General features: G+C 37.3%; 1 protein-coding gene across 3 annotated transcripts in view; it reads right to left on the reverse strand.

Moving 5' to 3' along the window:
• Nucleotides 1-771: 771 nt before the first annotated feature.
• Nucleotides 772-13318, reverse strand: part of nbeal2 (neurobeachin-like 2) — a 246023-nt gene continuing 233476 nt past the window's right edge. For all 3 annotated transcript variants that reach the window (XM_060823728.1, XM_060823731.1, XM_060823729.1), the window contains exons 52-55: nt 13027-13188; nt 10206-10354; nt 7840-7975; nt 772-5815 (exon numbers count right to left, since the gene is read on the reverse strand). In XM_060823728.1, the coding sequence (XP_060679711.1) occupies nt 5708-5815; nt 7840-7975; nt 10206-10354; nt 13027-13188 (555 nt within the window). In that variant the 3' untranslated portion in view covers nt 772-5707. The remainder of the gene's footprint in view (nt 5816-7839; nt 7976-10205; nt 10355-13026; nt 13189-13318) is intronic.

The raw sequence follows: 13318 nt of genomic DNA on the forward strand, positions 1-13318 counted from the left end.
GGCAGAGCAGACCTAATGGGCTGAAAGGCCTACTTCAGCTTTTATGTCTTGCATCTTATTTATCAAAATTTTATCCTCTTCAGAATCTCTCCAAACCAGTTGAGTTTTATGGTCATTACGGCTGATAACAGCTTTCCACTTCCGCTATTTCTTTTTAGAATAATTGAATTTAAATTCTCAAATTACCACAATAGAATTTGCATTGATGTTTTCATATGATCAGTTTAGTAACATAACCACTGTATTAATATGCCACTTCTGTCTGACAAAATAATTTTATCTAAGATTGTGCTTCAGGCAGCACCGTGTTGACAGAAAGCCATGCTGTGTTATCTTGTATGTTTCTATGCTTTATAAAACTAGAAATAATGAACACAGAAGGATACAGAAATAGAAAAAAGAATCAAGGAGAAATAGAAACTCTTCAAAATAAAAAAATTGAAAAGAAAAAATGGAAGTGATTTTTTGCAACTGTACAAATCTGTACAGGTTAGGTGGATTGGCCATGCTAAAATTGCCCATAGTGTTCAGGTATGTGCAGCTTTGATGGCTTAGCCATGGGAAATGCAGGGTTACATGAACTGGGTGGGTGGTGGGGTGGATCGGGTGTGGACTCGAAAAGTCAAAATGGTCTGTTTCCACAGTAGGGATTCTATGAGCTTCTCAAAGATCATGTGACCTAAAATCCCTGTAAGATGACTCAACGTGTGCACAAAGAAAATCAAAACATGTTATTTTTAAATAGATATATTTATAAAACATTTTCCATTTTCAGTGTTTTTGAAAGCAAAAGTTCAATTCACATACACCACAAGCAGTAAGTGGACAAACAGATCAAAAAGGCCACATATTTTTTTTTACACTTAAGGCATTTTCCCTTTAACGCAATCTACACACATATGCACACACGCACAGACAAACAGAACATAAAAGAAACATATGTACCTGTACACATAAATGCATTGAATTTAAATTCAATATCTATGAAACGTACTCATCAAACATCTACTCTCCAATCAGGCAGTGGAATAAACATGAAGGCAGCTGTTACTTTAATCCAAGCAGTGACTGTATTGGCTTTATGACTTTACCTAATTTTTTTTTAAATTGCTGATCGAAACCTTTGCAGTTGGTTGCTGTGATAGTGTAATGTGCATAGTGCAAAACACCAAACTCTAAAATAAACTTTCCATTTTCAAAATCTCTTCAAGACTTCTTCACAAAGTATCAACATTTCTTTTACGAATTACAGTATTCAAGCACATGTCAACAAATTTTAACATCAAATTTGTTGCCTTGTCCAACACATCAATGTATATTAATCCACATACACATGAAATGTTTTACAAATAAGGAAGTATTCAGCCTGCTAGCAGGAAGTTTGACATTGATGTTGCCTTCTTTTAAGATGACAACAAATATGCATATTCTGGCAATTCAGAGTGGATAACTAAATGGAAACAAAAAACAGATTTTCCTCTTCTCCTTCATTCATTTTTAATGAAACAGGGCCATAAATGGAAGAAGTAAACAAGTCCAAAAGTGCTCCTAATTTAGGATTATTGGGTTCAGTGTCTGCTCTCCATGAACACCCGTTGAGAGACCCAAATATTGTACAGACATATTGGGCAATTTTAACAATCATTGCCAGGAGTTTGGAGGAAAGGTCACAAATTAGGTTGAGATCAGGAGATGACCTGTGACCCTGCTAGTAGGCAGCTTAATCTTTTTATGATGCTTCCTCACAAAACACAAATTTGCCAAGGATTCTCAGTTCCTAACAATAAGTGGATGTTCTAGAAACGGAGTGCTATTGAGACTCAGTTGGTTGCACATGGAGTGGCAGAGTGGGTGGGAGGTGCCACAAGCTGGAGGAAAGGAAAATTAAGAATGCACATGAAACTTATTGGAATGAGTATGTCATAACATTTGGTTGCATCCTATCATTTTGCAGCAAGTTATTTATTACACCATTTGGGACAGTAATAACTGCATATCCCCACATACGTTTGTGGATCCAAATGTAATATTGTTGCCTTTGCTGTGTGGGATCTAATAACCATGAATAATTTGGATGGTGAGAAGACTTATCTGATAGTGGTTTCAGTTTGGGAGCAATGTTAATCTTGTAGGAAATATTTATTAAGCACCTATCAGAAATGAATGCTGGCTTAATTTAAATAAGTCTGGAACAAGTAATGCTTGTAGATTGACTAGAGTGAAAATTCAGGACGTTCCTTCCCTTTGCAGGTTTGGAGATCTGATAGGGTGAGGGTTAGCTACTTAATCTGAGATATCAGCAGTACCTTATCTCAGCAGAGGATCAGGGGACATGAACTCAATTCATCCCTAATGTTTGCAAAGGCAATTACTGAAGGTAGGAGGTGGAATCATCCCAGATTTGCCCCACTCTCCACCCAAAGTTGTCAAGGTCAATTTTCATGTCTCCACCACTATCCAAACTGAAAGCTACCTGCTTGGCTTCAATTTAGAAACCATGGCCCACATGGCCCAAATTCATGGTGCACCCAAGGCTTGAAAAGGTAGAGTCTCTAGAATAATTTTTATACAAAGTATTCACTCAGATTTTCATTAGAGACACTTTTCTATTATCCAATTCAAATATAACACCCACCGCAAATCATGAAACACTGTCTGTTCTTGTTGGGCTGAGATCAAATGTTGTTTCCCAACACACATATGAAATACTTGCCTTATTTTCAAAAAGTCTAAAACATAGGCTGGGACAATGTTGGCATTTTTTGCCTTGGAATTCTGTTGAGCTCCCCCTGGGAACCATTGCTGTCAATATGCTGTTAGGTGGGAAACCTCAGGATGTTGATCCAGTAGCAATGAAGGAACAGGTCGAAGTCGGAGTAATGTGTGATTTGGGTTGAACTTGTAGGTGATATTCCCTTGTCCTTTGAGGCGTGAAAGGTTATAGGTTCATTAAGTACTACTGTAAATAATTTACAGAAATTTTCCCATAGTACTAATTATTAAACCAAAGAAGTAATGACTAAAATTACTTTCTAAAATCAATTATATTCAAAATACACGTTAAAGTCAATATAACAGATTCCAAAAATCCTTTACAGAAAAAATAGAACGTTTGATGAATTTTGAAGAGCTGTGTTTATGGTGTACTGAGATGAGAAAAACCGTGAGTTTCCTTATTAAATAATCACCCCAGCCATAAACAAATATCAGCATTATATATACCATTACTTAGCATAAAACATTTGTGGAATTACATAGGAGAGGGTGAAGAGGAGAAAGGCCAATGAATGAAAATGTGCCGTATGAGTCGCTCATTGTTGTGAAAAATTAAAAGATGAGCTTGCCCAGATTAGTGATCTCGTAATGGTTTCCCACTTCTATTTTGGTAACATCCCAAGTTTAAAACAAAGTCAATATATAAACTTAAAATATTAAAATGCTCTAGTAATTTTAAAATTCATTTTTTAAATCTTCCATCAGCTTTCCATTTCTTTTCCAAAGATGTAGTATTGTGCCAGCAACCCATGACTATATTTTTACCCAAATGTCCATTTGTGTACATCTGTGCCAGACAGTGTGTGCCAGGACATTGTTTAACATGCCAAGTGGCCTCAATTTCAACTTCAAGTGGCTTTATATTGATCAGGAGAGGAAATCCTGCCTGAATCTCCCATCATCACTATTGCTCAAGAGAATTAAGACAAAATATTACATTCCAATTCAACTTAATATTCTGTTATAAGAAGGGAAAGTTAAAATCTAAGGTTTATCTTGCAGGTTATCTATAAAATGGAGAATAGTGGAAGGGAAGACAAGTAAATCAAAAAAAATTAATTCAATAATCACAAGCTTGGTTTTCAAAAGTATGTAAATTTCAGGAAGAACGGCAAACCAAGACTTCCATGTTACAAAAGTCTTGGAGGAAAGTACGTTAGGTTTAATGTAGGAATCAGTGTCATGCATCTTTGAATCAAAGGGAGAAAAAGGTGCACTGCAGTTTAGAAGGATTTAAGAAAAGGAATTGTCATCATTAAAACTAGGAATGAAATCTGAAAATATATCAGAGAGAGAAGTTGGAGATAGAACAAAAGATGACAAGATTGGGAAAGGCATTGTTACGGTCACATTGATCAATAGATCGGCTATTTGGCCCATTTCATGCCCATCTGTCAGCACTTTGCTACAGCATTCCAATTATTCCCCACAAATATCTTTTCCTCAAGTATTTATCTAATTCTCTTTTAACACATTATTAAATTGTCTGGGCCTTCTTACTTGATATTGTGATTCATGAAGAATTAACAGAGAGAGGATAATGGCAATAACAATTTTCAGGTGTAAATGGAACACAATGGTAGATTACGATGCATAGTAAGCAATTTCAAATGAGTGAAAAACACAGATTCAACCACCTGTCATGTGGTCCCAACGAATGGTACTCCTAACTGAAGGGTAGGATCTTAAAAATCTTACTTTTATGAAAAAAAATTAAATTGGTAATAATCACATTATCATTTCACTAGTTCTTTTTGAAGTAAAAAAAACTTCAATGTACAACAGTACAAATTGGAGAAGGGTACCCGAATGTGTTCCTGGTTTGAAAGACTTTGATCTCAGTGTCACCATCAACAGATTCAGTAAATTTTAGCTACAAGAGATTTTAGATACAAGGTTAGCTCACAGTTGCTGGAATTGCTCTCTTTGAAGTGAAGGAGATCGAGGGAAAATTTCATAGTAGTGCACGTAATTAATTCAAATTTTAATAAGGTAGACAGGAAAAATGTGCAATCAGTTAATGGGTAGAAAGAATAGGAAACATAGATTTAAGGTTTTGACAAGAGATGTAGAGCAAATATGAGGAAGAACTTGTTTTGCACAGTCAATGCCAATGATTTAAAACTAGCTGCCTATAAGGGCAGTACAAATAGTGATGATCAATAATTCAAAAAGGAAAGTGGAAGTACACATGAAAGAAGTGACCTATGAGGATAAGGTGATGGAACTGACTGAACTGTTGACATTGATTCAAATGAGCCAAATATCCCTTCTCTGTGCTGTAAATGAATTTATGGGAAATAGAAGCTACAGGAATGGATATGAAAGACTAACTGTTAGCAGATGAATTGTACACCAGCTGTTAATATGATATCAAGTGTTAGCAGATAACAACAATCCTTTACTATATTTTAAACTTTAGCAATATGTCTTGTATCTTTAACTTTTCCCAAGTTGTAACAGTGACAAAACATTGAAAAGGTGAAGATTCAGAGCAATGATAAAAAAAACCCTGCCCCACAAAAAATTTCCAAAACTCAGTTATTAACATCTTTATACCCTCATAATAACCACAACATTCTACATATATCCAGAGGTTCACACTGTGCAGAGAGAAGGATGTTGTCAAAAATTGACAATTATCTTAAAAAAAACTATTTTATAAGTCCTTGCAGTATTAAGGCATTGGATCATTCTCCCACATTCATTGTAAACATTCAATGTTTTAAATCCTTTGGATCTGAACAGGCGCTTTGGTTGGTGAAAGCAGCTCATTAAAAGTGGATGAAGAAGCACAGCCCTATGCTTCTCCAGTCTGCTAGCTTTGCTGAGTGTTCATTTTTTAAAAAAGTTTTAAATAAATTGAAAAGTTTTTTGAAGATTGTAACAGCAGATGGATTCTTGGTAGAATGTGGCCAATCATACAGGAGTTCTACTTGGTGCTTGTGTCAGTCTTGTTGTACTCAGTTTCTCCAGATGACACCTGAGAAATGCGCCTGGTGGAACTCCACAGACGCTTAGCGAATTGACTTGATCGCGTCTGAAACAAAAACAGAGATTAAACTAAGAGGTGCTGTTATCAATCATCTATCGCGCTTCATTCATAGAATCCTTACACTGCGGAAGCAGACCATTTGGCCCCTTGAGTCCACATCAACCGCCAGAGAGTTTCCTATCCAGAACAGGCTTCTAACCTATCCTTTTAACTCCACATTTAAAATGGCTAATCCACTCAACTTTCACATTCTAGACACTATGGGCACTTTAGCATGATCAATCCACCTACCCAGCACATATCTGGACTGTAGGAGAAAACCAGAGCACCCTAAGGAAACCCATGTAGACATGTGGAGAACATGCAAACTCCACAGTCCCCAGAGGGTGAAATTGAACCTGGGTCCATGGAGCTGTGAGGCAGCAATGCTAACCACTATGCTGCCCCTGTTTCTCTCCTGAATGTGAATGCTGTTGAGTTGTGGCCACATGGAGACAGCAACCCTCAAGTATCATGCCCATGTGACCATTCATGACTCCAGCCACTTGAACTTTCTAATTACCATCATGGCTAATCAGCACCTTAAATCTATTTATCTGCCTCCCTTTTATATACATGAAGGTAAGCCATTTAATTCCTTCAGCCTGCTCCACCATTCAACAGGATCATGACTGATCCAACAGTCCTCACGTCCACTTTCTTGCCCTTTCCCCAGAACCCTTGATTCCCCAGCTATCATCAATCTAACTCTTAATTATACATAACGACTCTGCTGCACCCCCCCCAACCCATCCACCCCTGCTCACAGTTGCTGGTCTCACCAGCACCTTATATAGTTGCAATAACATTTCCCGACTCTTATACTTCAAGCCCCTTAAAATATATGCAGCATTCCAGTAGCCTTCCCAATTACCTGATGCACCTGTGTTAGCTTTCTGTGTTTCATGCACAAGTTGATCCAAGTACATTTGTGTTCTGACCTACTGCAGCTTTACCCCATTTAAATGATATGGTTATTCTCCCTTCAGATATGAACATTTCCCAACATTATACTCTAACTTTTTGTCCACTTACATAATCTATCAGTATCTCTCCGTATCTCTAAAATTAGGTGTATCTTTCCACCTAATTTTGTGCAAATTTGGTTGCAGCACTTCTGCTTAATCCCTCATTTCCTTTATTCTTTGATACAAAAGAAATTTTTGATCTAAGTTACAAAAATTTCAAGTGACCAGGCATGCACAGTCTTTCAGGGGAGAGAGCAGTACCAGCTCATGTGTTACTCGAGAAGGCATGGCTGGTGTGTAAAGTGGAATGTTGACACTGGGACCGTGCCACTTAAGTATTGATGGAAATGAAGTTTTCAGGGACATGGAGATACTATGGAAGAGTAGGGCCATCTGTAATGCTTTTTGAGACAGCCATTGCAGACTTTGCTGGGCAAATTTTTTGTACTGTCCTGGTTCTGAGTTCCATTTAACCTCAGAATCCAATGACATAAATGGAAAATGTTTGACCAAATAAATCAGTCACTTGTAATTACTCAACAGAGAAGGAGCAGCTTTGATTTACGTATCATTTCCATAGGTCATCCTAAAGAATTTCTCCATCAACTGAACACTTGAGGTGCACACGTACTTTTTTTTTTAAATAGCTTAGTACAGTGAGTGGCAGTTTGAACACAGGAATACAGAAAATTTGGTGAGTGGCCTCTCAGTCTGGTTTGATAGTGTTGGTGGTTGAATAAACATTATTTGAAATGAATGACTGCTCTTCAAAATTTCTACAACATACTAATATCCCAACTGATGGAATGGCATCACTAATGCTGCAGGGCTCCTTTAGTGATGCACCCCAAATTAGTCAAGATTATGTACTCAAATCTCTGAGCTGAGATGTTTTGACCTCTCTTTGAACTTACATTCCTTTGTATGTTATTTGGCTTAATATTTTTCTTTACACTTCAATGAAGCATCATCAAATGATTTAATTCATTGACGTGTTATATAAATGAGGTGTAATTACTGTTATCCTACCAAATTTCTTGTGCCTTCCTCACTGTGTTTTACCTCAGAGGGTTTACCCGATGCCACCACAATTAGTTTTCCATCATTTAATCCGACTAGAATATGGCTGTTATCTTTGGTAACAGAAACACAGTGAATGGGAACCTTCATGACCATTTGCTCCATTGCACTCTTCAAACTGAAAAAAAAATCACAATGAAATAGCATGACAGACATTAAAAAACTTCTCTGACACATGTCATTACTATTAGTCTAACAAAAATTTACAATAGTCTATCAAACTCAGTTTAAAGAATTTAAATTGATTTAGCATCTGCAAGCTTTTTGAGGGCAAAAATGATCAATTTCCATTGGTCTGTGATAAAACATGATTCTTGATTTCCTACATCGTATAGTTCCAAAATATTAGAACATAGAACAATACAGCGCAGAACAGGCCCTTCGGCCCTTGATGTCGCGCCGACCTGTGAACTATTCTCAGCTCGTCCCCCTACACGATCCCAAAATCATCCATGTAAGGATTGTTTAAATCTCCCTAATGTGGCTGAGTTGACTACCTTAGCATGTAGGGCATTCCACACTCATATCATTCTCTTCCGATTCCCCCACCAACAGAAAAGTTTGTGTGTCAACCCTCCTTGCACTTTGATTATATTACCCATGAACTTTTAAAAAGGGAATACAGCCACATTAATGCAACTTGTAACTCTTTAAATCTTGATTTTATCCTAGTAAATCTTTGCCATGGATATCTCAAGGCCAATGCATTATTCACGGAATTTTACAGTACAGAAGGAAACTATTCAACCTAACGTGTCTGTCCCACTGCTGAGAAAGCTACCCAGCTAGTACCAGTCTCCAACCCTATCTCTGGAGCCCTCTAACTGAATCATTTTCAAATATATATCTAGCTCTATTTTGTAATGTCCTTGGAAATCCACCCCACCACCCTGCCTGGCAGCACATTCCAAATCCTAACAACTCTGTGAGCAAAAACATGTCTCCTCAACTCACTCATAGCTCTCTTGCTGACAGTCTTGAAATTGTGATCCCTAGTTACTGACATACCAACTAGTAGAAACAGAATATCATTCTTTACCCTGTCAAAATTATTCATAATTTTGAACACCTCAGTAAGGTTCACCTCTAAACCTTCTGTGTTCCAAGGAGAATGAACCCAATGTCTCCAATCGTTGTTTGTACGTAAAATTACTCATTCCTGGTATCATTCAAGTAAATCCTTTGAACTTTCTTCAGGACGTTAACATCCTTCTTTACATTTAGTGCCCAAAACTGAATGTAATATTCCAATGTGTTCTGGGCAATGATTTATAAAGTTGTAGCATCATTTCCTTGCTATTATACTCTAATCCTATTTAAAAACTCAAGGATCCTATATGCCTTCTTAACAATTGATTCAACTCGCGGGGCGACCATTAGAGAATTATGCACTTGAACCCAAGGTCCCTCTGTTCCTTTGTTCTAACAAAGAGTCTGTATTGTCTCTCCATATTTCTTCTACCAAAATGCATTACCTCACATTTGTCTGCACTGAAATCGATCTGCCAGGTGTTTGTCCATTTGGCCAACTTGTCAATTGTCCTCTAAAATCACTCAGCATCCTCCTCACAATTCACTATTCTCCTTAGCTTAGTATTATCTGTATATTTAGAGATTTTCCCTTAACACCAATCTCCAAATTGTTTATGTGGATCAGAAAAAGAAATGGTCCTAACACTGATCCTGGTGGGGTGGGGGTAGGTCACTACTTTTAACTCATGCCCAGTCTGTGAAATGCCCATCTATTCCTACCCTCTGCCCTGATTTATTTGCACAGCAAGATTTTACCATTGCGTTGATGCTGCTGACAGATCTACTTATCCATCTGCTCTACACAATTACCAAAAGCAGAGCCAAGAAAATCTGGTACCAAATCCTTAAGATCCATGTAAAAGACAAAGTCCTCTGCAACAGAATCAGTAACGCAATGCTTTTGTGACAAAAATATTCAGGATACTCATCAGATTGATAATAGAGCAAAAACATTGAGTTTGTATTTATAATCTTTTAATAAATCTGAGTAAAGCTCCATTTACACTGTTCAATCAAACACTCCCAGGGCAAAGACAGCATGGGTTATATATAACTAAATTCACTCCACACTATTTGATTAGCATTACCCAGCTTTAGCACTGATTCAATACCGAATCTGGAGCTAACTTCACCCTGTGTGGCTCAAAATCACCCATTTATTCACTGAACCACTCAAAACAAGTGTGTTTGTTTCAAATACATACATTTATTTTAGCTTATGGTGGTGAAGACAATCAATCTCCCTCAAATTTCAATAATAGTGTATCTATCCTTTGTGTCAAATATAACAATATGAGTATAACAAAGCAGTTTACCTCCGTAGGTTCCGGATCTGCAGTGAGCACTGCTCGGTACCCAGTAACACAAACTCTTCAACGATACACATTGCGGATACTCGCTCATCCATGGACACAGATGCCAGGTGCTTGCCATTCACAGAATATAGATGCAAGAGCATTTTATCCTAGATTTAAACAATAAAAGATGGGGATATTAATATCAAAGATTTCTTAGATATCCCTTTAGCTAAGTTAATTGAAATTTGGATGAAATGTTATTGATCTGGAATGCTATCTGTTCCTCTAATGCCAAACCTGCCAGTTTCTGTTACACTGACTCAAACCACTGTATGGACAACCTGTCACACATCCTCCACACAAAGATAATGGCAAGGGACAAGAGGTATCAAGAGAAAAAAAAATTACAGGGATGAACCCATTAGTTCAATAATTATGTTTATAATATGGTAACTAATGAATAAGACTAGATAAACTATCAGAACCCAACAGTGTCCACTCCAGAAGTAAAAAAGAATTGTTAATGTTTGATTAATGATCTTGCAATGTCCTTCCAATTTAAAAACTACCCCTTGGATTGGAAAACTTTCCATTATTGAAAGAAAAATTGAGAAGTTATACTAATAGGTCTATAAATTTCCAACCAGTAGTGGGAAAGTTACTGTAACCTGTAACTAGGGATGGCATATGGACAAATTGGAATTGGTCAGAGAGACCTTTGGTTTGTAATAGGTAAGTCACATCAAACAAATATGTTGAATTTCCCAAGGATATAACAAATGTGCTAGGGCTCTTATGGAACAGTGATATTGTCACCACCTTTAGGCACAAGATTCAGGCTTATGTCCCATCTGCCTCAACCATGTTTGAACAATTTGTTTAAAAATATCAATAATATTAAATGGCAATAACTATTGATGGATGTTATTTATTTGGACGTTCTAAAGTCAAAACCAATAACACATGGAATTGGAGGCGACTTATAGACTTAGGTAAAAAAGTATTAAGCAAATGATAGAGCATACAGACAATGGATATGCATTCAAATTGCAAGGGTATGACAACTGGTGCCCCCTGAGATCGTGCATTAGCAATTCAGTGATCAGACAGTAATGTTCTTCCCCCTTTGGAATGTTCAGATAGACATAAAATTTCATGGCACATAATCCCATATTTGAATATCAAGGGAGTTCTTGTGTCCAGGTTCACCTACTTATCCCTCAAATCAAAAACAGCATCACTTTGAGTTAATCATTCATTTACTCTTCATGCAAATGTTCATTGCAATTTCTAAGAATTTTCAGTGCACAAGCTGAATTGGGTAAACTGGGAGAGGTTTTAAGTTTTAGACGGTTGACTGTCAGAGTGTAAAGTTCAGCAACATGCTCCAGTGCAAAGTGGGCTGAGAGATTTTGATTTAGTACCTCCAGTCTCATTTCTATTTCCCAGCTACAATGCAGGGCAACAGAATAAAATACGGCCGAGAAAACCATGATATGGAAGAGTGTTGGAGGTTGAAAACGAGAGTTGGTCATTAGATGTTGCACATTTTCTGAAATCCTGTGAAGCTGTTATTTCATTCACCTAAGACAGCTATATTGAAGTGTCACGGTCCAAGCTTATGTTATATCCTGGAAGAATTAAGGACACTGATAAATCTTACTTTTTAGGATAGTATGGAACTCTTATAGAATTAACACAGTGTTGATTTTTCTGTCTTTGAAAATACATTGACAATTATTAGCCATCAGGGACCAGGACAAAGTGGGGATAACAGTCACAAAGATTGAGGTGACAAGACCCTAGTCCATAGACATTCCTGATCAGATAGTTTTCGTGCATCCTCTGCATCTTCATCTATGCAAGTGTTTGGCAAAGTGAGCATATAGTCCTCAGCATGAAGTAAACTAAAATGTGACCTCGGCCTATATGATGGATATATTCTGACATCGTGAATACTTATTCCATATTTGTTGGTTATATGTTGTTAGCTCTTAGATAGAAAATAATTTAACAAATTCTTGTCAAGTGACAATCTCCATCTGCACAAGACCATAAAGCATAAAATCAGAAGTAGGTCCTTCTCCCCATTGAATCTGCTCAGGCATCTATGGCTGATTTGATAATCCTCAAATCCACTCTCCTGTCTTTTCCCCATAACCCATGAATCCCTTACAGATTAAGTATTTGTACAGCTCAGTCTCAAATATTCTGAATGACCCAGCCTCAAGCCCTCTAACAATTCAGCTGGAGAGCAGAATACTTTCACAGACTATTGTGAGAGTAACACCATCTGTCCCAACCATTCATTCATCCTCTGGTATCAATGAACCACCCTGTCTCTTTAGCTTATTACATCTAAAACATTTCTTCTTAATAAACTATTTTAAACTGTTTAAGAACACAATGTCTACTTAGTATCTGAGGCTATCGAATCTAAAATGCTTCGACCCTGACTATTGCCATATTCCTGATGAAGGGCTCTGGCCCGAAACGTCGAATTTCCTGTTCCTTGGATGCTGCCTAACCTGCTGTGCTTTAACCAGCAACACATTTTCAGCTATTGCCATAATGTACTTGTCACTCATGATTTTTTGACTCATCAAGGAACAAGACAAGGTTAAGACAAAGGTTATTCAATACATTGTATTATGCGAAGACAAAATGAATTATCCAATATAATCCAATTTTGCAGGGTTCTGCACACCAGGTGCATTTCCAAGTAATTCTAAGAAGTGCAGAGTTTCTGTCTCTACCACTTTTCTAAGACAGTGTGTTCCGAATTCTCTGAAAAACCTTTTTTCCAACTCCCCTCTGCTATTTTGAATTGCATTGTTACCTTTGATGATGCCCTGCTTTCTATACTGCTGTGAATGACAATCTGACCCTCACATCCAATGACAAGGTCATCAATAGTCATGGGCAGCGTGCTTTCACAGGGGGGTCGCAGGGTCCGCATGAATTGACCTCGTCGAATTGTATGTACAATGACTGTGCCGTCCTGTAAAAGGGGAAAGGTTTAAGAATTGTAAAATTATTTGGTAATTATTCACCTCAGGATACTTGACATTTGTTAAAATATAGAAAATTTAACAAGAGGCTATTCAGTCCATTGAATTGTTCAATGCAGG

Source organism: Hemiscyllium ocellatum, chromosome 4 (genome assembly GCF_020745735.1).
Source record: "Hemiscyllium ocellatum isolate sHemOce1 chromosome 4, sHemOce1.pat.X.cur, whole genome shotgun sequence".
Lineage (NCBI taxonomy): Eukaryota > Metazoa > Chordata > Chondrichthyes > Orectolobiformes > Hemiscylliidae > Hemiscyllium > Hemiscyllium ocellatum.